Below are 26,218 nucleotides of genomic sequence, written 5' to 3'. Positions count from 1 at the left end.
TGGAACTGGAATTTCCGATTCATAGACTGTAGTGAATGAGAATTGTACAAAATAACTATATAGGTAGTAAAGAAATAAAAATCCATAAACTCTGTTAGATGAGCTGTCAACAGGGAAATATGAAGTACAGGAAGAGAAGGAGATACTTTTATAAAGCGTGCTTGTTGCTGAACTATTTAGTAGTCTTATATGGAAGGACAGACATTTTTTGAGCCCTGTTCAGAGAAGCTAAAATGACTGCCCATACAATTCAGATCTTTCCATGTTCAGTCACTAGTCTAAAGCCATATCTGTCAGACTGTGGTTGAAACCACATGTCTCTGATTTATTCTCTGCCTCTCAGAAGAGAATAATGTGCTTTATTTCAAGGTAAAGCAAACATTTATGACAGTTTTGGACCATTTGAAAAGTAAAACTGTTACTTTGCAACTTGATAGAATTCCTAGATGTAGATTCCAATTGCAAAAGTAGTTACAGCAACATAAGTAGTATTTTGAGGGGCTTTGTTTTTTGGTCATGGTTTCATAGCTCTTTTTCAGTCCTTCTCTGTCCAGTCAAAAACTTGGCTTATTTTGACTTGGTGTTAAATTTCTTTTAGGAAATTTAAGCTGCCTAAGCTTTTTAGTTCTATAAAATTCAAGCATTTCAGCACAATTATTTCTGAGACACTTTATTGCTAGTTTCTCAGTTAGATTGTATCTATTTTGAGAAATTATTTGTCCAAAAGAATTTGCAATACCAGTCCTAACTCACAAGGGAACACTGAAGAATTCTAATTCTCAAATGCTGAAGTAATGAAGACCATGGAAAAATGGACGTGGTAAACAAATATAAAACTAAGACATTTGCGTGCCTCCGGATGAAAGCTGAATAATTCCAGTCAGCATTGCATGAATTGCACTACTAAAAGTAATCAGTGGAATAGGTCTCTGGGGTTTATCTCTGCATTCACCACCCAATTGCTAATATGTGCTATGCACTGCCCACTTACACGTGCCAGGTAGTGAAACAGTAAAACACAAAATGCCAGCAAGAGAACTGTCAGATGTGCTTCTATTTTGGCACCCTGAGAAAAGGTGGCAATTAATAAAAATATTAACATGCAAATAGTCCCACTAATATGATTTATTACAAGGCTAAAATGAGACCAAAGGGTTTGTTCTCTGAGCTTAAAAGCCAGTTTAGATCCGTGCAAATGTTCTCTATTTAATAAATACGTTTAAAAATAATAGAGACATTTCAGGCTTTTCAGAAATCAGTACAGCACCGTATTAATGTTTTTACTGTTGCTCTGGAAATTAGTTAAAAATCTGACTAAATATCAGTATACTTCTATGAGCAGAATGAATAGTAAACACAGATACATCCCTCTCTAGTGACAATGTAACTTATTATAATTGGCAGTGTTTATTATTGTTGTTTAATAAACTAAATTAAAAAATCAACCAAAACATTTGAAGTTGCACATTTTCCTTTCCCTCACCCAGCCTTTCACACATATTGATACAACAAACCTTTCTTTTCATTTCTGTGGTCTACTTTGCATTGAACTTTAGGAACTACAGTTGTCAAGAGTAATACAAATTTGGGAAGCTAAGGTTAAGAATCTTTAAAATGTTAAAAAACTCCAGAGGCATCAGTCAACCTGGAGAGTTTCTCACTAAAACCATTTAACATCATAACACTTCTCTTTCTAAAGAAGTAATGGTGACTAATGTTCATTAACTGGTAAATAAAGGTACTGACCAGTAGTAACAAAAATGAAAACTAGCCGAAAATGTTTTCTATAAACACAGATGCACACGCTTGTGAGTGTGAAACTCAAATGCTTTAAGTGACAAAGAGGTTTAAACCCAAAGAACACATAGAAAACAGAAGGCTTCTTTACTGCTTGAGATAACTCACCCTTAATGGGAGATATAAGATGATCTTAAAGTGTTTCTCATTAGTATGAAACCAGCTCCTCGGGAAGAAAATTGCAGCAGGATTTGAAGGATGAAAGCACACATTTCAGATTGTTAAAGGGCCAATATCTTCCACATTTGAGGGTCACTTAGCTTATTTTTGGGAAAAGATCTACAGAGGAGGAAAGTGAGATGCTAATATACTGTTGTTGACAGTAAAGGCAGACTGTCCAGTAGGCATTTACTGATAGTCCCAAATTAAACAGAAAGTCACAAGCTCAAAATAAGAATTACTGAATAATTTAATTGAGTGGCAAAATAGATCAATAGAGAACTGCTAATCTTCTTAGATAATTACTCCTTTAGGGCTGATTCATCACTAAGTAAAATTAATTTTCGCTACATATTGTATTTGGTAATTAATTTAAATTAATGATATAAGGATAAATCAGATTGTTTCTACAAAGTCCCGAATAACCATCTTCGGGAAGAAAGACACATGCGATAACTAATCAGAAGGAAGAGGGACTTTGAATGCAAATTAAACAGTTAATATTCACAATTTGACCTCAGCCAATAGGGAGATAGCAAAAGAACATATACAGCAGGGTTCAGGTACAGGCATTACATTATGTTGAGGTAGAAGGACCATTCAGGATGCTATTGGGAGGAAACACATTGTTAAGAAAACTCTAGAAATTTTCTCTGGGACATGAAAATTTAAGTGAAAAACTTAACTCCCAGGGGATAGGTACCCATTCTGTGATTGGAAATTCAGTTTTCTTCCCGAAAACAAAGAAAAAAATATACACAAATAGGGTCTTTCTGCCATCTCATTGGAAGAGGAAAATATTCCCATGGAAAAATAACAGCACTTAGAGGCAGGATCTCCTGTGAACTCCATGTCTACTCTGAGACTGCATGTGGGAACCGCAGTCTTGGAATGTTAAGGCCGAGCATCAGACGCTAAAGCGAAATGAATCTTCCCCTGTGGTAGGAAGGATGTCTCTACTACTCTTTTATCTATTTTATTTCATAGTGCTAACTAAGGAGCCAAGGAGTGGGCAAAATTCTCACATTTTTTGATTTAAAGAAGTGTATGGGAAACGGATCCTGAAAGGCTCACATGGTGAACAGGAATCCATAAACCAGGCATTATAGCTCTGAGCTAGTGGAGGAGATTCATACTGTCTCTTCCCTTGCTTCCGGGGCCACAGTTTCCTTTGTTTCAGAAGGAATGCTGGAGAAAAAAAGATCATCCCTAAGACACTTTTTGTGTTAGCAGAAATTTTCTAAGACTGTGGAACCGATTCGCTCAATGCAAGGTACCTTGTCTCCCTATAGGAGACTTGTCTCCCTGTAGGAGAGCATAATTTGGCCTAAGCTTATGCACAGTGGTTGGAAACAAGTTTATTTAGTCTACTTGGAATCATGATTTGAGTTTGTGAAAGAAAAGTTAATCGCTCCCTCTTCAGAAGAGGAGAAGAGCTCAGGAACTAGTTCAACTGCCACTAACTCAAGCACAGCGATTGGGAAGTCATTTCTAATGCCTATTCTATAAAGTATCAGTTAGCTACATGAGAAGCAAACAGAAGGAAAGGAATCATAATATGTAGAAACGCTCTTATGAGCTCACCTGCTTAGAACTGAGACTGAAATTGCAGCCCTCACTTGGGTAGTGATACTCTTTTGGACAAAAAGATGAATGGAACAAAACAGACTTTTAGAGGTCTGTTGTCACATTCTGTGATGAATCCAAGAAGACAAAAGTAGCAAAACACATACACAGCCATGTCAGACTTGCAGTTTTATGACTGTTACAGAATCCTGTTTAGATTCTGCAGGAAATAACTCTACTCCAGCACCAGCCTGATTGTACTGCGAACCTAGCAGGCAAGGGTTTAGAATAAAAACTGCAATGAATTGTGCTGACACAACATGTTTCCTCCAGAGAGGTTTTACACTGAGTAAGCGCGCTGCCTGCCCAACGTTACAGATGATTAAACAGAAATGCTGAGAAGTTAAATTATTACTTCAAAATCAGAGCAGGAACAATATTGGGAATTGATCCCAGGAATAAAACCCTAGCCACTAGCAAAGAATTCTTCAGCTGACATGAGGATTTCACTCTTTCAACTATGTCTCTTGTTTTACTTATTGCTGCATGTTGCATTTTACTGCATCTATTCTGAAAGTGCATGGCAGAATTATGACTAAACAGACATTTTGTCCCAAAAATATTTTGTGTTTAAGAGATTACTTTTCTTTAAAAAAAAAAGGGATGCTGAGAAAACAATTGCAGGCTTGCACAGAAAATTAGTAATGGCATGGTTAAAGCTCACATAAAGTCATGTGACTTTGGGCCTAGTTTTCATTTTTGCATCTTAGTGGTTGTCTTCTTTCTTGCTTTATTTCTTAAGTCCACTATTTAACAACTTAATTACATAACGTATCCATTTCAAACTGTATTAGCTGAAAACATGTTTTGTCAGCACGATCCAGTAAATACTAGAATAGATTGCACAATTTTAGCATACAGTTTACTGAGCACAGTTCACAGCCAGACCACCAGCCTTTGCTCTGCCTGCCCATGTGATGTGCCATAGGCCACAAAGTCCTAGGGTATCACATGCATTTATTCCCTAGGAAAGAACAGTTGATGGTTCAGCAGTAGAAGTGATATTCCTCTCCTGAGGAATCAGAAGAGGCAGCCTCCTGCACTACCCTTTTGCTCCTAGAATTTAGAAACCCTAAGCAAGAAAGACTCCACCAACTGCCTTCCTCATCAGCAATGATTTTGTATCCTACTTCTGTCAAGTGTAGCGAAGGATGGGCATCTTACACAGTCTTCATTGCTCAAACGCAATTCTGAGCCTCAAGTTCTCCTTCTTCAGACCATGTTGACTGCCAAACAATAAGGGAAAATCTGGACAGCCATTTAACAAAATGGAGCCAGGAATCTTCATAACAAGCAAAAAATAAAAATAAAAATAAATAAATAAATAAATAAACGATGGACAATGAATTATAAGTTTCCCAGTATTCAAGAAAGACAGGTTGAGTACTGCAACTTCATAAGTCTAAGGGTTCTGTCAATATTCTTCTCTTTAAAAATAATGATTCCAAAGTCTTTCACTGAGAGTTAGGAAACATTTAAACATCTAAACTTCTTGATCTTCAAATAATAACTGTCTCGGCTCACTTTTTGACCCTGCAAACATCCGTGCAAAGGAAAAAAAATTAAGGGATTCCAATCTTAAATGAGAGAGAAGGTCTCAGCTTCAGAGCCTGCAGCACCTCCCAAATGCCAAGGAAAATGGAAAGAATTCAGGAAGGGGGAAAAAAGAGAGCAAAAACAAAAGTAGTAACTATTTCAGTTTCCACCTTCTAGTTAAAAGCTTTTCTTCACCTAAAACTTTTTCAAAAAGTAACACTGATTTTAGACCTAGAAGTAAGCACTTTAAAATCAGTGTGTTCACTGCACATTAATTCTTTATCAGCCTGAATAACAGAAGATCAGAAGATGTTAGACTTTACCTCCACAGCTTCACAGGTGAGGTGAGAATGCTACACTGAAGAGACAAGTGAGAATGCAGAGAAAAAAAAAAATTATTATACATAAATATGCCTTGCACAAACATACATATTTCATATTTTTCTATGTAGAGTCCAAGATGATGGTTGAAATGAAAGGGGCCCTATGTGACAAAGATTTTTGTTAGAACCATTCTTCTGGCAATGCTTTCTCTCCATTAAGATATGTGACGTTATTTATATATATATATATATATGTGTGTGTGCGTGTGTGTGTGTTTATATGTATATATACACACACACATTAAACACATACATGTTCCATGCATTTAGGCAGGAACCTGTCTGAAAGATGTGTCTTTATAGTACTGTATAGTTGACAGGTGCACAGTTGACAGGTAAACAGAGGTTAAACCATATGTTTTGTATGAAAGATTATCATGAGAGAAAGATAATCAATGATAAACAGGAAATGCTCATGAATGTTGAAGGGCTCACTGTAAACTCCACACAGGAGCGATCTCCAGAGAAAGAGATCCTGCCTTAGTGGTAGTCAGACATTAAATGAGATCTGGAAGAGGTGGAGTCAAGCTCATTGCTTGACTCAGATGGTTAATCAGAGGTTCAGGCTGTGATCAACAGTTTCCCATACAAGTACAAACTGCTATCCAGGGGTAAAAAGAAAAAGAGGTACGTACATTAAGAAAAATAACAGAGGACATGCTTGTACCCACATTAATGGAAAACTAGAGGTTAGGCTGTCTGCAAATTAAGGCTTCATCTGACAAAGTATTCTGTAATAAAATTAAGTAATTCCACTGTAATAATTCTGGCTACAGAAACACTGACTACTGCTATTACATGGTCAATTATTATGTTGTTTATCATTAAGGCCAGCAACACAGTTTTTTGTTTCTAACTTCATCCAAGCTAACACTGCTTGGAAATTGAAAAAGGAGGTCAGTTTTCAGACAGTGAAGTCAGGAAGTTTACTATCATTTGCATAAAACAGCTTTTCAGAAATCAAAAGACAAAACATTCCCAGGGCTGCACAAGCAGAAAACCACTTTCTGCAGGCAACAAAGAATGCATCCAACATTCAGCTTCTGAGTAAAGTGCTATCCATGCCACTGTGGAGGGTGTCAACTAATCACTGTTAGCTGTCCTTAGAAAGACTGTATGGAATGGCATTCTGTGACATTCTGATAATAGAAAATGACACAGATGAAAACAAGACTCGCTTTTCCCTACTTGCATGCTATGTTTTACCTGAAGTTCTATGTGAGCAATGGAGCTCTAAGCTTGATGTGCTCTTTTCTCACATTTTATCATTGTTAGATTGTATTTTCCTATATTTTCCATGAATATTTTTTCTGTGTTCTTTAACTGCTTCAACAGTTAGTATAGTTTAATTCTACTGTATCTATTTCAGCAGACAGGATGATCTGATCATTCAGAATGGACAGTAACCCATAAAAGTGTAATCTGTAGTGACAGCACATTGCAAAATAAATTCCTGAATAAAAAATTTCTAAATTTATGTCCTTATGTGAATATACACTAGATGAGACAATATATATGAAACAGTTAGTTATATTATGTACATAAACAGAATTAAAGTAGCTCTCTCAATAGTCAGAATACCACATTAGAATACCCTTTGAAAAAAAATGTACTGTTGCTGTTTTTTCCCTAGCCAAGTCTGTTATCTGCACTGCAACAACTAGACAGAGAAAATTAAAATGCAAGGTATTCCTTAAAACTAAGATAATTGGCAGAATCTGCCCTTTAATGTAACATTAAAACAACTACGCTTTTGAAAGGTGAACAATCCACTCAAATACATATTTGTTCAGGATGTGAAAGGAAGGATTCTCTAAAGGCTGTTGCCTTATCGAAGCTGCTTGACCAGCAACGTGGACAGCAATTAAAGTCAAGTAGAGCAGCGTTCAAGTTCCACCTGAGCAGCTGGTGCTCAGTAATGGAGCAACCCTTAGGTAGCATTTCACAGGCCCACTGCCGCAGAAGTAAATAGGAATCAGCTCAGAAACTTACTGTGGCACACCATCACAACTTTTTGATCTAATTTTTTATTCCAGGAGGGAATGGAAGGTGTTGCTGGAGATGAAATCACAAGCCATTCCAAAGTTTTCTGTTAATCTAGATAGATAATAAGATGTCTTGCAACCAGCAAGTTTTCATAAGGCCTCTAACTAGTCTGTTATCTAATAAAGTCATAAACATTTCTTTAGATGTCTGCCTTCCTCATTTGAAGAAAGGGCTCACCACAGTGTAAATTGCAATCTCACTCATAACAAAGATGACGGCATAATGAAATAAGGAATTTAAATTGTGGGAACACAGGAGGAACAAACACAAAAAAAGTCAAGAATTGTATTTATGAAATAACAGTACATAGCCTAGTCTAGAGCTATACCACAACTGAGGTAGTGTTTGCACCAAAACAGTAGCACACTAATTACAGTTTACTCAATTTTTTCAGACACCTCTGAGCTAGAAAATTACCAAGTTCTCTTAATCCAAGTTAGAGCAGCACTAGTCATCCTATGTTCCTAAGGTCTCTTGTGCCTTGTAGGATATGCAGAAGGATTCTTCATGGCAATGCAGATCCCAAGCCTACCATTAATGATTTCCAGAGGTGGGAAGGGGATGCACTTGTGAGGCTAGAATTCTGGGCTTTTAGTCATATTCTCAATGTTTTATATTTGTAAGTAGGTTAACAGAGCTGACTAGCAACCTCTATCCTACAGCAGCAGTTAAAGTCCCCGTATTTGTTTCTTTACTGAGGCAAAATTCATCACCAAGATGCCAAACAAGCACTCCAAAGCACCCGATTTAGATGGAAGGAGCTGAGAGGCTGAGAGGAGCAAAAGAACTCAGTCTGACTTCACTTATGCATTAGCACAGACCTTTAATTTTCTTTCTCTTTACTGAAGGGGAGGGGAAAAAAAAAAAAAAAGGAAAAAAAAAAAGTGAAAATGAAAGGGAAATACAAACCTATATGAGTGGTGTCTGACAGTAGAACTTGCAAGCCATATACTATGCAGTTAAAACTTGATCCAAAGCCCACCAACGTCAATGGGCTGAGGATCAGATTCTTATTCAGCTCATTGGGCTAATTCATCTTTGAACTTAAAATTGTTTATTTAGGCCTTGGTGTCTCTATATATTTTAATGGTGTCAGAGCTCTGTCCAGCTAAGTCTTGAATACCTTCAAAGAGAGAGATTCCACAGCCTCTCTAGTTCTCTGTGTCAGTGCTTGACCAGCTTCACAGTGGAAAAAAAAATAAATCCCTGTATCTTACAAATATGGGAAGTGGCTATTTTTCACCATAGAACCACATTCAGATTTCAGAATGCACAAGAACGGATGCAAATAGATAAAGAAAAAGCCACACTAACAAAAGTGAAGACAGGAAATAAAATTAGGTTTGCCTACATCAAAACAGATAAGGAGCGGATTTTTGCATAAACCAGCTGATTTTTGCATAAATGTGCTCATAGTGGCTTGCTGAGAAGTCACTCACCTGATCTCGGGAATATGGAGTATCCACTATGTGTTTGTCTGAACACGCTGCTAGAAGAATCTTCATAGCATTTAGCTGAAGCAACATTTCACAAGCCATGGTATCAAAGAAAGTAATATTGGCAAGAGCTGCTGAAGCCAGCAGGAAAACTTCACCAGATGAGGCTTCTTGGCACAGTTCTAGGAATGCAGAGAATAAACTGAATAAAAATCATCCTCTCAGTGCAAAAACACATTTGTTTCAAAGCAGTATTTAACCACCTGCAGTTGGCATTAATAATCTGTGGCCAAGTTTGTAAAACTCAAGACAAAAGCAGAAACAAAACATAAAAATAATCTTAAGTTGGCAATTATATACTACATCACATTTTTAGGGTGCTTTATAAGCTTTAACATTAGGCACCTTTGTTTGCGCTTCTGAATACTAAAAGCAATTGTTTCCTAAGCATTCATCTAATTAATGGGAGTATCTATCTAGTATATCATTCTACAGAGAATATTCCACTGAATGTTGTTCAATGCCTTGATATGAAATAAAATGAAATACTAGAGGCAGAAGGCTGGCAGTAATTGATCCATAAGATATTTCATCCACATATCCTCTTTAGAACAAACCGCACACATTTTGCCCATTTCTAAGCCTATTACTTTGTAGTCATCCTACGTATTTTCCACTTTCAATAAGAAGTGCTGAATCCTTTCATTCCTTGCACACACACACATTCTAAGTAAGATCCGAATCACCTGGCAATAACACTCCAGCCTGTTTTAAAAATTAAATATATTACAGTAATTTGATTACTGAGCTATAAATATTGAAAGGACACCAGTGTGTGATTATTGAAAGAGCTCTCCCAAAGTTACACGTGTTTTATTTTTAATGCTCACATTTCCTGAGCAGAGTTTATATTACTAAAATTCAGGTGAAACTGGGGCACCGACAGTCAGGGAAATTCTCCACCTGCTAATCCCTTCTGGATAGGCTATTAAAGCTGTCCTTTGACTGCGGTGCATTGCAATAACTGCTAAATACATTTAAAGTCTGTTCAGATGCCTCTAGCAGTCTATTTACAGCAAATTTAGAAAACACAACAGCCATACAGGAATGATTAGAAAGTGCCTTTTAGAGACAAACATGAGACAGGAGGATCCTTGGCTCAGTTCATTTTGAGGTTCAAAAGGTAGTATAGCAGGTGGATACTATTACGATAAATACACATAAATTTCACTCAAAAATGGACATGAGTTAAAAATATTATGTAATTGCAGAATGCTCAGCTTCAGGATTAAAAAATGGCTGAGTTGTTTTTTCTGGTAAGCAAAGAATAGCAAACATTCTTTATGGAATGTGGTTAGTGAAAGATCCTACCCTCAAGCAGTCATTTTAACTGGAAAGACTCAGAAGAACTTACTAACAAGTGCTGTTACAATTTCTTCCATATTTTCCAGAAAGCTGCTGAGATGTTGAGTGAATGTGAGATGTGGGGATGTGATCTGTGCAATTACTGCCGCTGCTTCTGCATGAGTGGCTTCCGAATGGGTGTTATCAGTAAGAATGTCAGCCAGGCACAGTATTCCATCTACCTATGGAAAAACAATACATATAGGTTGGAAATACACCAATAAATATCTATGCAAACATAGAGGGTTTTGCAATCTTATTTTCTAGGCTAAAAATAAACAACACCATTTATTTTGAATGACTTAAATTTGGTGGCATTTATGACATAAGAAGTTTTGATTCAGAAAAGAAACTAAATTCAGCACAAAAGCTTGCTGACCAAGAAGACTTTCATTTACTTCTTCTTTAATCATAGAATGATGTGGATCAGAAAGGACCTTTAAGACCATGTAGTTCCAGCCCCCTGCTATAGGCATGAAGACCTCTCACTTGACCAAGTTGCTCATGGCCCCATCCAGCCAGGCCTTGAATGCCCCCAGGGAGGGGCTATTCAGTTTCCCCGAACAACTTATTCCAATGTCTCACTATGCTCACAGTAAAGAATTTCTTCCTAATATCTAGTCAGAATCTTCCCTCTTCCAGTTTAAAGCTATTTTCCCTCATTCTGCTGAAATTATTTTTGTCAAAAGAAAACAGAAATTATTCTCTGACAGAAGTCTCAATAAAGCACTTCTCCAAAAATAAGCTCTGATGAGCATATGTTAACTGCTGTTATGCTCAGACTTGTTTAAAATCTTTTGAATGTGTCCCACTGTGTGTCATGGTTTTGTAATTTTGTAATTTTGCTATCAGTATTCCACATCATAACATCATGTCAAGTATGGATACTTCTGTTGAATGTGCAGTCCACAGAAGAAGACTACATATCCCAGAGAACAACAGGAGTAACAATAAGTCACGGGACCAGGACTCTATATAATCTCGTTCCCAGGCTGGAGTGCCCTCCTTCTTCTCTCGAACTTCTCGGAGAGTGGGAAGCGTTCCAGCCGTGTCGCCTAGAGTTCACAGTAGGCCTCTCGGTTTTCGGAGACTCTCTCTCTCTCTGTTTCGTTCGATTTTGTTAGCCTTAATTATATTATATTGTGTTATCTTGTATTTCGATATCATATTTAGTAAAATAAGTTTTTCCTCCTTAGATTGTCGCTGTTTTATCCCACTCCCCTTTTCCCCCTCCTTTCCGGGCCCCGGGGGGGGCGTGGGGTGGCTTCCCCTGTCACGGGCATAGGTAAATCTAAGTAACCCGTGACACTGTGAGACTTGAGCTCTCAAGTGTGCAGTAAGTTCTTCATGGGCAGATATTTTGCCAAATGCTTTCTGAACATGTTGCAAAGCCAATGCAGGTTCAGAAAGTACCACTACAGACAGATCCATAAACCGTGACAGATGAGTATGCATGAGTTTTGTATTAGAGCTAGGTCAATTTATTCTTTGTTTATTCAGAAGTGGAACAGAAATGTGACTGAAAGTTACATACATTTATGCTTTTAAAAAATCTGAAGTGTTCTAAACTTATTCTTTATGCAGTTTAGCCGAATACATCATATATGCACATTTTGCTCTGATTTATTGGAGATTCACTGACACAATGCAAGAGTGGAGCCAACAGGATGCTTAAACTATGCAGATGTTAACATCCAAAGCCAGCAACTATGAAGGTCCTCCATAGACAAGGACATAATCTAAGAACTTTCAAAATAAGAGGATGTTGCTTCTACCCCACTTTAACGTATTCCTGAATCATCCATCATACAATCAAGGAGGTAGGTAAATGTGTGAAGGGAACAAACAGAGTATGAATCACAGAATCACAGAATTATTGGGGCTGGAAGGGACATCTAGAGATCATCGAGTCCAGCCCCAAAGATGCACGTAATGTCAAATCTGAAGAAATTCACCAACTAAAATCTTTATATGGTTGAACTGTAGGGACAGTTTACAAGCTTCACTGAGTAACTATTTTAAAATCTGATCTTTTACTTATATGAAGTTCTGAAAAAGCATGAAGTCAATTGCCTTATAAGCTGCTTGGGCTTCATAGATACCAAGAGAAATTATCAAAGCTTACCACTGAAATATACTTCAGCAGTCAAACAAAACAAAAAACTCACAGAGTCTTATGCATGCTCTGACTGCATTCTCTGTCTATTCAGAACACCCTCAAAACAACTATCTTATGTCCTGTTTTCTCCACAAAGGGTATTTAGCAAATTTCCAACTCACATTTTTATTAAATATTAATACACAATGTTGTATCCTGCAATCAGCATGAATTAAATTATTTTTTAAAGCACAAACAATTAATGTATTTTACAAGAAAAGATCTCAGATTGATGGGAGCAAAGGTCACCTTCTGGAAGATCTCATTGGGATGCACTTTTTAATAGACAATCAACTGTATCACTGGAACTCTAAAAACACGGATAGAAACAAACAAATAATAAAAAGAACCCTATTTTTTCTTCTAGATTACAAATGAGTTTCAGTAGAGAACCTGAAGCACTGGCAAGAAGAGGAAGAATAAATTTTCGACATTAAAGTTTTCCTTGACAAGCTTTCAACATTAATCTACCTATAGCAAAATATTTCCTCCTAGTTATGGCAGAATTCTACAGTTTGAAACAGCAGATTCACATCATTCTCTTGGCTTCACAGTATATTAATAGATCTCAGTGTCAAGAATTGATATATGTCCTCACAAGATGATTTAGTAGCCAATGTGTGCTAGACAATATCATATGCAAAAACACCCAATTTTGACACCTTGAAACGTCCCCAGGTCACACCTTGTCTGGGGCCCAAAGGATACTAATAACAACAGTCAGTATGAAAATTTAAAGATATTTCAAGGCAATAAATATATATATATGTATTTCAGAAGAAGCTTCTTACAAGATCTGATAACAGGATAAAGCACTACGTGGCCCTAAATTTACTGGCTGAAATTCACTTGGCCATCTTTTTTTCAATGACTTGAGCAAAATGACTTTAGAGTAGTTTCATGCTATTTCAGAACAAGTACTGGCTTTTGAAAGAGGTACAAGCACAGGGTTAGATTATTCCAACAGCACTGATTGCTTATATATACACTACAAAATACAAGCCGTTAATGGAAATGGGAAGTTGCTTAATTGTAAATATAAGTGGATTTATTACTTTCTTAATAATAAATAAAGCCAGCACTGGTTAATTTTCCTCCTTTCAATTAAAAATACTATAAAAAACTTAGAAATTCTGCCTAAAATACATTCTGTACCCTCTTGGCTCCCACCTTAACTACAGAAGTTAAAATAAAATAATTCTGCCCCAGCAGGCAACCCCATTTATAAGTGTCTAGCAATAAATTTTAAAATGACAGGGGAACAATCTAATAAAAGCACTTTAACATCCAAAAAGAAATTGCTTCTCAAAGCATTTTTATAATTAGCTTTCACACTGAAAGGAACTTTGGATGACTGCCCTGTTTTCCTTTTAATTTTGGTGGAGTAATCAGCTAAATGTCAAATCTGTTCATCACCCTGGCAATACAAAAGGACCAGTTAGCCAGATAACGCAAACAAATGAATTCCATGAATGCAATAAGATGCTGTGGAGACCCTGCATTTGAGGAATGGTGTTCAGTAAATACTTGATCACTAATGTTTCAAAATTGATAAATGGAAAAATGCCAGGAACTTACATCCTTATAAGCATTGCTCTGTTACATAAACTTCATCCAAGTGACAAAAATAAATACTTGACCACTTTACTCCATAGATAAAGTCTTCTGAAAGGAAATCACTTATTCTCTCTGCAACAGGAATGAATTCCAGGGCAGCCCTCTTCCTTCTTAGGTATACCTGTTCTTTCTCCTGAAAATATTAACTAAAGCTAGACATCCGCAAACATGGTTGAACTGCCTTGAGTTAAATGCTGGCAATTCATAAAAATATCAATACAGAATTTGCAATGAATTGCATTATTGACTTCCCAGTTTGAAATATTACACTCAAGACAAGTCTTAACTCTCTGCTTTCCACAATGAGGCAAACTTGAACCTCTGATCAGATGCCCCTGTAAAGTACTCTATAGATAAAAACCGCTTGAGAAATATGCCGATTTATACCAGATGAAGATACATTCAGCTTTTTTTTAAAGTGAGATGATATATCAGTAGAGTGATGCCATTACAATGTCCAGAAATATGATTTCAAGTAATCAAGGTTACTGCAGAAGTTCCACGGCAACAGCACTGACCAATGAACAAAGCGCAGAAGGAGAAGAGACTGAGAAGGAATTCATTCTCAATTATGTAGATGCTATCTACAATACAGATCCTTCTATCAACGCTGATGTTTATCTGTGTAGAATTAGTATACCCCAGTACAGCAGAGGAGAAACTACTGATCATAAATTACTAAAGTGACACAACATAGAAAGGGATTTATAACTGTTTTAGTACTCAGCATTTGTTGAATTATTTCTTTTCTGTCATAGCTGAAAGAATCACAATAATTACTTATCTGAAATCTCAGGAGTTTACAAGAATAGGGGAGAACTATTTCTGTTTACATAAGACAGAGATGAAATTCTGCAAGTTCCGTGACACATGACAGAAGCCAAGGGTCTCATCATTTTCTGGCCCTGAATTTTGGTGGGTTGGATATACTGGCTTGTTTTAAAGTTGCAAGAATCTATTCCTATTTGTAGGAATTTCTTGATATCTGCTTCATAAATTCCAGAAAGCATAAGTTTGCTTCTTTTAAATAATGGATAAGGCTTTATGTATTATACTTTGGGGTCTGAATTTCATTAAAATGAAGCAACATGGACACAAAAAGAACTCGGCAAGAAGATGAGAGGAAGTGTCATGAGTTATATAATAATGCTGAACAAGATTCTGGGACCTGAAGTCTGAATTAGGGAAGAACCGTATGTAAGTAGTGTTAACATAGCCCTCATTTTTATTTACCCTGGGGGATCACAGTCTGTACTAGTAGGAAAAACAAAAAGTAAAAAACCACAGAAACAAAAAACATCCTATTCCTATAAGCAAAGAGGGGCTCCGGGGTTTTGCATAGGAAGGCACTCCAGAAAATGAGATATGCTCACTGAAAAAAACATGCTCGGACCATCTGGTTTTAAATAAATAATGTCACAGACACTGCATGGCATGAGGACATATTCTCAAACAGCCAGTGTCTGGCATTTAAAAACAAGAATGCTCTTTCAACACATTTGATTACATTGCATTGTTTATTTTTGGTGACACTGTGAATTTCATTTTAAGAAGTGTTTGTTAGTGCACCTCTTCATGAGCAAAAAAACAAATCACACGCAAGCCATTTAGAGGACTCTCTTCATATATTACAATAATGAGGAAGTGCTGCTATCCAAAAAGTGCAGCATGGAGGTTACAGCCAGAAAATCTGTCATTATCAGCTAATCTAACTCTGCACTGTCTTTCTTCTCACAACAAAAAGTTCTTGACAATATTTTTGCTAGAAATCCAGGTCCAAACTTTAAATCTTAACGTGATATGCCTAGACATTAACAAAATAACATAACTATTGCTGTAAATACACATGCTGTTTCCTCCATTAGACTAACATTCTCAAACAGTAGAATACTGTCCCAAGAAGTTAGAAAGAAACATAAACCTATCCCCATTCTCAGATGTGATAATGAAAAGCCATGGCAGAGAGCAGAGGCCTGTATTAGACTGAGCAGAGAGTGAATGGGCAACTACAATAGCACAAGGTGCTTTTTTCTATACTGCTAATTTAAACATGAGATGCTGCAAATTCATTCAGAAACAGAGATCCTTATGCAAACAATTTTCTTTGCAAGTATCACTCACTTCAAGGGTGTCCTTCAATCTAGCCTAAGAAATATCCAATCTCCACAGGATTCAAGGTCTTCACAGTTTTTGAATCACATGTATACTGATTAAGTATACAGTAGCTATAAGACACTTACCTAATAGAATGTACTGAATATATACAGCAGCCTGTTAAAAATTAAAAGCATCTAAATACATGTTACTTCCATAAAGGACAATGCTTTATTCACAAATCCCTCTCTAAAACTACTTACTGTTTTTAAGAAAAGTGCTGTGAGGTACCAAGCGTTAATAAAATTGTTTGCTACATTCATTACTTCATGATGGCTGTTCAGATTTCTTAATAAATTAATTTAAATAAATTAGCTCCAGAACTGACCTTGTATGTGCAAGATTTTCATTGGCAGAGAAATTTTACAGGCAAGTTATGGAGCTTTATGATAGCCATTTATAATGAAAACACTCTCAGCACTTTAGCTATAAAACTTCTAGTGAGCAACTCAGTAAGAGTCCATTCGGGTTGTAATAACAACAGAGGAAATTGCTATATTTATTTGACAAGAATTTTAAAAAAGAGAAAAAAGAACTAAAAATGTAGCAGTTTTCATCTGGTGAAAATTGATGGAACTTTCCTGGTTGCAGCAAACTCAAACCATTCCATCCTGAGATTTCTCTCTGGACATGAAAATCTCCTTGGGTCTTATACAAATACTGATTTATTTCTATGGCAGCAGTGTCAATAAAGCAATTTCAGAATTGCTTTAAGTATAAGGAATTCGGGTCTAGGATCAGCTGTTTGCATGGAATCTTTATGAGCAGTCAGAGGTCTACAATGAACCATCAGATGAAATGATCTCAGCATTTTTCTCTCCACTAACATCTCCCAGCACAGTCAAATATTGCTGCTGTATTGATTCCTTAATAGCAGAAACAGGGACAATGCTGAGAGGCTGACAAAACTGAATCGTTTTACCACCAGAACACTGGTTTCTCTCCTGCCTGGTCTCAACACAAAGGAGCATACTCATCAAGGAGAGCATACTCATCAAGGAGAGCAAACATAATTAAAGCTAAGGAAGTGTCTGTGTGCTGCACTGAAGGAAGAAGAAACACACCAATTTTGTTAGATTTCTAATGGAAATTATTTTTTGAGCAAGTAAAGTTAACTACACTAGAGCGCTTGGACATTAGGACAGTTCCAATCTGCATTCAAAATCATATTTGCAAGTCAGGCTTATTTCATAGCCCACTCTCACATCCTTACCTGAGCAAAGATGGAAGTGCCTGTCCCCTCCCCTCAGTAAGCAACAACAGGATGCACGGGAATGGCACATAGTTGGGTCAGGGAAGATTCAGACTGGATATAAGGTAGTTCTTTGCCCTCAGAGTAGTCGAACTCTGCAAGAGGCTTCCAAATACGGTGCAGCGGGAGAATTCAGGAGGCATTTGGATAATGTGCTTAATATGCTTGAACTTTTTAGTTGGCCTTATGTGGTCAGGTAGTTAGAATTTGTGTTCCTTATAGGTTTCCTCCAACTGAACTCTTCTATTCTATTAGAAAACCATGACAGGGTGTACATTCTTTGACTGAATTACTGAGTGAGCAGAGTCCAGGTTCAATAGCCTTGGACATTCTGCAATCATTTTGGACTGAAGAAAAAGCAGTGAATGCTTTGTTAAGGCGAAAAAAAAGAGGGGGAAAAAAAAAAAACAAACAAACAAACAAAGTGAACTTTTATTTCAGCTAAGAAGTTGGATGTAGGAAAACAAACCTGTTCTTGAAGAAAGCCCCAAACACCTTCCTGATTCTGCCATCTAGCCAGTGTCTGCTTGGGGCATTTTTGTTTGATTGATTTTAATACTCCCTAAGCTATAAGCCAGTAAGTCCAAAGTTAGATAAATACAAGAGGTGCTGTGGGACCTAAGAACCTAGTATTTACAACCCCCAGTAGCACTCAGGCTTTACTTTACATAAGCAGTAAAAACTGATTCCACATTCCAAACCAACCTAATCCTTCAGATCTGCAAAGTCCAAATCTGGGCTAAAGACTGCATGTGATCAGGCTTCATTCTGCTGTCTGGCAGTCTGCAGGTAGCACAAGAGGAACTGCTGCAGGGCAGATAACACTGTGAGCCAGCTAGAGGAGAAAGCAGAAATGGGTGACAATTGGAAAATAGGGCGTACAGCATGTCATTCTGACACTGGGGCTAAATAAGTACTGTGTCCAAAGAGCATAAATATGATCAAAGTATACCTAACTTCTATAAATAGGTCAAATTCTGCTAAATATTGAAGGTGTGCTGCAGAACACTCCCCACATCTTGCTGACTCCTGGGAAAGCATCACAACATGGCTGAGCTAGCATGGTAAATAATAGGGGCTGCTACAGGACCGCTAGCACAATAAAGCTGTGTTATATCAATTTCATTGTTTTCAATAGAGGTGAATTTGGCATACTTTAGGTGTACATTTTTTGACTGTGTCAGATGAAGACAGTAAGCAACACAAAGCATATAAACGATGTACCAAATGGACGGCCAACAAGGATCTCAGCAGGGAAAAAAAACAAAGTATATCAGTGCAAATAGTTTTTAGAAATAGCCCCAAAGCATAAGTCTTGCACATCTGGTTATTGTTTATCCCCATATTGGGGGCCTTCAGACAAAAATTTCAGGCTACTGTTTCTTACAAATTCCCTTTTGACCTTTACCTATAACTCAGTTCAGAAGAAAGGATGACTAAAAGTCATTCAGAAATTTTAGCTTAGTCCAAATCCCTGCCATGCTAAGAACCACTGCTGATTTCACTACTGTGTGCTACAGGCTTAGTTCTACACTGAACAGCAGTGCCTTGTATTTCAAGCACATTAATCCTATGAAAACCAGATGTCTGACTGTTCCCTAATGAAGTCAATGATAAAACTCTTTCCATAGGAACAAACCTTAATTGAACTAAAAATTGTTCATCATACCACGTCATCCAAAATGTTACTACATCTTAACATTTCCAAGTAATCTGACTGCATGGACACCTGGAGATATTATGTTCACAACAACTGCTATGAAGTTGTTTAATAATCTAGCCAACAGTTGTTATGCAAAATAATTGGACCTTTATTTTGTAAATATGTATTAAATTGTTAGTTTTTGCAAAGGACTCCATGCACGTGTGTGTGTGTACAATACTTTGCGGAATGATTTCTTGGTACTTTACTGTTCTTTTTCCTGCAATCTAAGTCAAATGCCAATAGCATTAATTCCCATACAGTTCCACAACAAAATAATTTCTGTATTGTCAATAGCAAAGATAGCAGCAACACTGATGATTGAAGTAATTTAATTAAATGATTCCATTCCTCACCTACGATTTCTTTCTGAAAACCTATGAGCATAAGTTTGTCACAACAATGTGAAGTTTTGTTAACTGAAAGCAAGATCTATTAAAACACTAAAAGTTCAGGAGGTATGTACTAGATGAGCGACAGTTTAATAGATAGACATTTATGGCTTAGATCCTTGGTTATCTTACTGAAGAGCACCATTAACCAGTATTAAAATACAAAAGCCTTTACAAACCAAGTTGAACAGACAAGGCAAACTCAAGACAGTACCTGTGCCAAGCTGGGGGGAGGAGGGGGGGGAGGGGAGGGGGGGTTTAAGGCAAAGTGCAGTCATTTTTCTGTTCAGAATAGCTGACCATAAACCAATCAGCTTAAAAATCCTGTCTAATCAGACATCTTTCAATGAGCTTGTACAACTGATCTTTCTTAATTCAATTTTAAAACTTAATCCACTTTACTGAAAAGGTATTTGATTGTTGCATCCTTTCCTATCTATGTCTCTCTTCTGGTTCACTGAAATACCTTCTATTAGGATAAGCTTACCCTGACTGGCTTTTTTCTGTTACCACTTTTAGTAACTGTCATATTTTGTATCTTTTTCTGAGAATATATATATATATGGCCTGGGATCTGAATGCTATGCTCTTCTCCATACATTTTGTGAAAAGTCTTTTAACCACTTTGTACAAATGAGAAAGCTCTCTAGCAAAGAAGTGGTAAAACTGTGCCACAATGACATAGAAGTGCATCATTTCATGTTTAAAGGTGCTCGAGGCTTCCCCGTTCTGAGGAAAGGAGGAAAGATGAACTGAAAGGAGACAGCTCACAGATTCCTTACTCTGAGTCATAGCAGCATCTTTTGCAGTACAGTCAAGAAGGCAAAACCAGCACAGTAAAGGCATAGAGCATACATAATTCTTTCCTCAGTCTAGAGGGTGGTGCAAAATAATGGATCAGTCATGAAGTTCATTTCATACATTTGAGACAACTTATTCCTAAGCAATTTAGTTTTGCTCTTGCAGACAACACTATAAAATAAAGATAAAAATCTACTTATCTGCCTCTACATAATGCTTGGATAAATGCCACTACAACAATGCTACCAATTATTATTAAAATGAGCAGTCATTTTTCCAGAAATTAGGAGAGTATATCTTACACCAAATAGTAACCGAATCAGTGTTAAGTTCTGGTAACTTAATAGAAACAAAAAATCTAAATTACATTGATTTTAATTTAAAAGTGATTCTACCCACAATATTTTGAGTACATTAGCACATCACTTTTGGGAGTCGAGGGTTTGTTAACAGTGTTAGTTTTGCATTCAGTGAAGCTATTAGAGTTTGCTGTGAGTTGATATATAAATGCTCCGGTAGTATAAATATTTCAAACGAGAAGTCCAGTTTGTAGATAAGAGTGTTTAATTTAGGAGATCGCTTGGGTTGCAGCTAGCTTTGGTCCGCACAGACCGACCTTACCAAATCAGTGCCCTCAGCCTTGAACTCAACATAGATCTCCACAACGCTTACCAGGAACCCAGCAATGGAAACATTGCCATAATTCCTGTCTCCACTGGGTGCCACTGTTGTATAACAGTGTGCGGATTACACTGCCTGAGTCGTGTGTGATGTTTTTGAGATATATTCAGTTATTACTCGTTTTATGTCCCCAAAATTCCACAGAATAAGCCTTTTAGAAATAAATTCAGGTAGGGTTTCATTACTCATAGAACTCTGCAGGTACCATGCTCAAATGCATAATAGCTCAGATTCTTTCCCAATTTGTACTTTAAAAAGCCTCCCAGTGCTGTGACCAGAACTGCTCCTCCATGCTGACTGATAATCAGCCTAGTGCCTTATGCTGAACAATATTTTGTCTCTGAAAGTTAGCTGATAGCCACCCATTGCCTTCTAAAGTGCTTTCATGCATCACTATCACAAAAGTAAATCTTTAACAAAATCTATAAGTGACCTTGACAACACCTGTTTAGCAAGAGTTCCCCAACTGTGAACGCACAATGAGATGATGATAGTGCTAAAAATACAGTATTGGTCTACCTTTAAATTTAATGGCAAGTGTAAAATTTATGGAATGGATATAATTTCTATTTGATGGTTTGTGGATACTGATCACTTTCTAGACAACAATTTTCTTTCAGCTAAGCTGGAATCAAAAATACTGAAAAGTTTATTATGAATCACCATAGTCACCTTCAAGTTGTCTGCTTGGCAACATCCCTGCTCTCAGATTTTGCTGTTTCCCCAGACCCCTTAGTTTTAGACTTAGTTTTTTGTTTTTCTTAATGGAAGTCACTGAGAACTTACACTAAAATAAAATAAAAAATTTTAAAGGTGGAAGACAGTTATGAGGAAATGTTATGCTGTCTTTTCATAGTAGAATCATTTCTCACTCTCTGTATATGCTTTATAAACTTCTGATCTTTCCTCTCAGCAGACTTTTCTGATAGACAGACGGTGATATTGACAAGTACAGAATTTTCTATGACTGTTTGATATTTGAAAAGGTCTCAGTCATCTTCCAGCAGAAATCCAAAAGGATTTCTAGAATTCTGCCAGATTCTGAGAAGTTTTCCTGTAAACCGACCCATGATGCAATTATAGAGGTAATGGACAAGCCCAGTGCACTGAAGCTTGGCCATTCCTGCACTGAGAAACTCACAAGCATCTAGCTTAAGTCACAGAAAAACAGTAGTAAATTTAGAAAGGTAAACTCAGTTCAAAACATTCACACAGTAAGAAAAAGAAGTAGCTGCAGATCCTAGTCTTGCTAGTGTTCTCTTGTCAGCACACAGGCTGTGGCTCATCAGATATCCAAACTAATAATCTGAATAACTATCACCCGCATATCTGTTCCCACTATGCCTACTTATCAGATCACATTAAAAACAGCAATAAGATGAAACAATTTTTACCTGCTCTTTGTATTGATATGTGGTTATCGCACACATATGGACGTAAAGAAAACGTCACAGATAGGAAGATCAGCTTTATAAATCAATTTGTGCCATAACAAAGCTGGAAAATCCCTGTCTTTCCATTAACCACTTACCTGAAATGGCCTCTTCATTGCAGTAGGAGAACATTACAGTTCTAATTCCACAGATATTGAATATATGTAATCTTTTTCTGCCTTTCAAGGCCTAGAGAAACTGCTAATACCAAGCTACCTAAAATACATTCCATGAGGAGCAGAGGCAACACTTACAGCTGGTATCTTATTAACCAACAACAATAGTGTAGGGACTAGTGAAACAGCTTCTGCTTTACAAAAACATCACCATTTACAGCCTCTGTAGTCAACAAGATCCCCTTCTCTGCCTGTTAGTAGTAGCTATCGGCAGCTTGGCTGTGGCAGTAATTGCTTTCATTCTTATCAAGGTTACAGAAAACATTATGGAGAAACCTTTTCTCACATCTTCTCTAGGAGAACAAAGTAAGATGAACCTTCAAATGCTGGCAAGACTTCTGCCTTCTTAGTGATAGCGTCTGTGGACAAAGGAAGGGCAACTGATGTCATCTACATGGGCTTTGTCATGGTCCCACCCCACATCCTTCTCTCTAAATTGGAAAAATTTGGATATGAAGTCTAGATTAGTTAGTGGATAAATAACTGGTTGAATGGTCGCAACCAGAGAGTTGTGGTCAATGGCTTTATGTTTAGGTGGAGGCTGGTCATGAACTATGTCTTCCAGAGGTCTGTCTTGGAAACAGTGCCCTTGAGCATCTACATCAACAACATAGTGGTATTGAGAGCATCCTCTCAAGTTTGCTGGTGACATTAAGCTGAATGGTGCAGCTGAGACAATAAAAGGATGCCATCGAGAGAGACCTGGAAAGCCTCCAAAAGTGGAGACACAAGAATCTAAAGAGGTTTAACAAGGCCAAGTGCAAGGTGTTGCACTTTGGTCAAGGCTATCAGGCTCAGTATGAGAACTGACTGAGAGAAGAACTACTTGAGTGCAGCTCTAAGGAGAAGGTCTTGGGGGCCCTCATAGACAAAAGTCTGGATGCGATCCAGCAGTGTGCACTTGCTGCCCAGAAGGCCAAGAGTATCCAGGGCTGCACCAAAAGAGGGGTGGCCAGCAGGGAGAGGGATGTGATTGCCCCCCTCTACTCTGTCCTTGTGTGGCTGCATCAAAACCTGGGGCCCTCAGTACGGGAAGAATGTGGAAACGTTGGAGTGGATCCAAAGTAGGATTTCATGCCTTCTGTGAAGAAAGGCTGAGGGAGCTGGGCTTGTTTAGCTTGGAGAAGAAAAGGCTCTGGGGAGACCTCATTGTGGCCTTCCAGTTATTGAAGGGAGCTTACAAACAGGATGAACATCAACTTTCCACATTGTCTGATAGTGATAGGACAAGAAAGAATGGCTTTGAACTAAAAGAGGGGAAATTTAGGTTAGACATCAGGAAAAAATTTTTTACTCAGAGGGTGGTGAGACACTGGAAGTTGTTGCCCAGAGAAACTGCAGATGCCCATCCTCAGAAACATTCAAGGCCAGGTTGGATGGGATCCTAGGCAGTCTGATCTGATGGCTGGCAACCCTGTTTATGGCAGGGTCATACATCTTACATGATCTTACAGCACAGGCTGAAAGAGATGAGCCTGGAGAAGCCTCTGAGATGACCTGATAGCAGCCTTTCAATATTTAAAGGGGAGCTACAGGAAAGAAGGGGACAGCCTCTTTAGAAAGGTCTGTGGTGACAGAAAAAAGGGAAATGGCTTCAAGCTCAAAGAGTAGATTTAGCTTGGATATAAAGAAGTCTTTACAGCAAGGGTAGTGAGGCACTGGAACACATTGCCTTGAGATGCAGTTGATTCCCTGTCCCACAAGGCTAGATCAAGCCCTGGGCAACTTGATTTAGCTGTGAATGCCCCTGTTTAATTGCAGGAGAGTTGGATTCGATGACCTTTAAAGGTCTCTTTTGGTTTAGATGTTAGGATTCTATGTTTCTATGATCTCTAGGTCCCCTCCAACCCAAGACATTCTATGATTCTTCTTACTTCCATCTGCTGGTCTGATGGAGATTCTTTGCTCTTAGAGACTTATCTCGGCTGAAGATCATTGTCAGGTCAAAGTCTAAAAGCTGATAGAGTTAAACCAAATCAGCAAAACATGAAAGGGCATATGACAATCTTCAGCATTCCAGATTACTTCAGATCAGTAAACACCTAGTTCGAGATACCAGCTCAGGCTTGTGTGAGCCCTGATGAAACTCTGGACTGCCTCTACCCACCAAAATGCTGGTAGGAGAAGGAAGCCTGCCACTATACAACGTGCAGCAATGTCTCTGAAAATCAAGAGTGATTTAGTACAACAGTATGGCCTGATCAATAAAAAGCTTGCTTATCTATTACAAGCAGCAAATGAACAAATTCTACAGTCCTCTGAACAGCTCTGAACAGTACTGGAAAGGGAAGAAACCATCAGTGGAAGAGCTACTGTCTGGGACTGAAACAACAGATGAGATAGGAATCAGCCAACATGTGAATGATGCAGTTAGATGCTTAGCTTTTCAAAAACATGATTATTATCTTAAAGAGATGAGATTGTTTTTCCAACAGCTCATTAAATGTTTTTGAAGATGCTTTAGGAAACATGAAAGTTTTAGTATAAATCAGGCAGAATGCCAGATGTAAGTGGTTTCCTGCAAACAAGCCTAAGTAAAAAAAAAATAAAAAATTACACTGACGCACAAACAGGCCTCTACATCACCTGCCATTAATTATTATTTAACCTTTACTGTTTTAAGAAATATGAGGAGACTCATACGTATCACGGGTGAGCTTCAGCTAAGCCACATAGTAGCTCTTAGGTCACTGGAAGTATGAGGTAAGAAACAGCTGATAGACGTAGTTTATTTTGTTTTTGTTAGGAGCACATATGCAGGTTACTTTACCTAAATAATTCAATACTTCCAGCCTTGACTTCAAATGCACGTCACTAAGAATGTTTGCTGAGTTTCAGCTAATTAGCAAATTAATCTAGGCTGAGTTGTAAAAGAGTACTGGAGCAAATTAAACTATCTCCAGGAAAAATGTTAGCTTGCAGTAAGAGTTAACAAGACAGAGTCAGAATATACTGATACTGACAGATAAATCATGAGGTCGGTTTGCATTTATAGAATACCATTTTAGTGAGAAAATTAAAATGCTATTTAAGATGAGAAAATCTTCTGGCCATAACAGGTTGAAGTTGTTATCATAAAAGTTTCCTGTATGTCTTGTATTTCTATTCTATTCTATTCTATTCTATTCTATTCTATTCTATTCTATTCCATTCTATTCTACTCTATTCTATTATTACATCCTGTGAGGTACTTTCTCACATTGCTTTAGTAGAAATAGAAGAGGGGAAAAAAAGAGGGAGAGAGAGAGAGAGAGAGGAGAGAGATTTTTAACCACATATTTTCAAAATAATTTTGTGAATTATTGGATAAAAACCGGTGGGGGGGGGGGGAACACAAGTAAATAGGCATGTATAAAATGAGATTTTAAAAGATTTCCAAGTTTTTCTCTAAATATAAAGATCCACAGTTTCCATTTTGGGAGTGCTACTGGGGCTTGATTTGCAAAGGATCCAGCTGGAACTCAA

The 26,218-nt window shown here is 37.5% G+C and overlaps 1 protein-coding gene across 8 annotated transcripts in view; it reads right to left on the bottom strand.

The window, feature by feature from the left end:
• INSC (INSC spindle orientation adaptor protein) overlaps nt 1–26,218 on the bottom strand; it is a 128,536-nt gene that overhangs the window by 11,986 nt on the left and 90,332 nt on the right. For all 8 annotated transcript variants that reach the window (XM_085550195.1, XM_015864118.3, XM_085550197.1 and 5 more), the window contains 2 exons: nt 10,398–10,569; nt 8,987–9,165 (listed from right to left, as the gene is read on the bottom strand). In XM_085550195.1, coding sequence (XP_085406321.1) covers nt 8,987–9,165; nt 10,398–10,569 — 351 coding nt within the window. The remainder of the gene's footprint in view (nt 1–8,986; nt 9,166–10,397; nt 10,570–26,218) is intronic.

This window comes from Coturnix japonica, chromosome 5 (assembly GCF_054131305.1).
Source record: "Coturnix japonica strain WE chromosome 5, WE-NBRP24, whole genome shotgun sequence".
NCBI classification, from domain to species: domain Eukaryota; kingdom Metazoa; phylum Chordata; class Aves; order Galliformes; family Phasianidae; genus Coturnix; species Coturnix japonica.
Note: the sequence above shows the minus strand (reverse complement) of the source record. Positions and strands in the feature narration are given on the sequence as shown.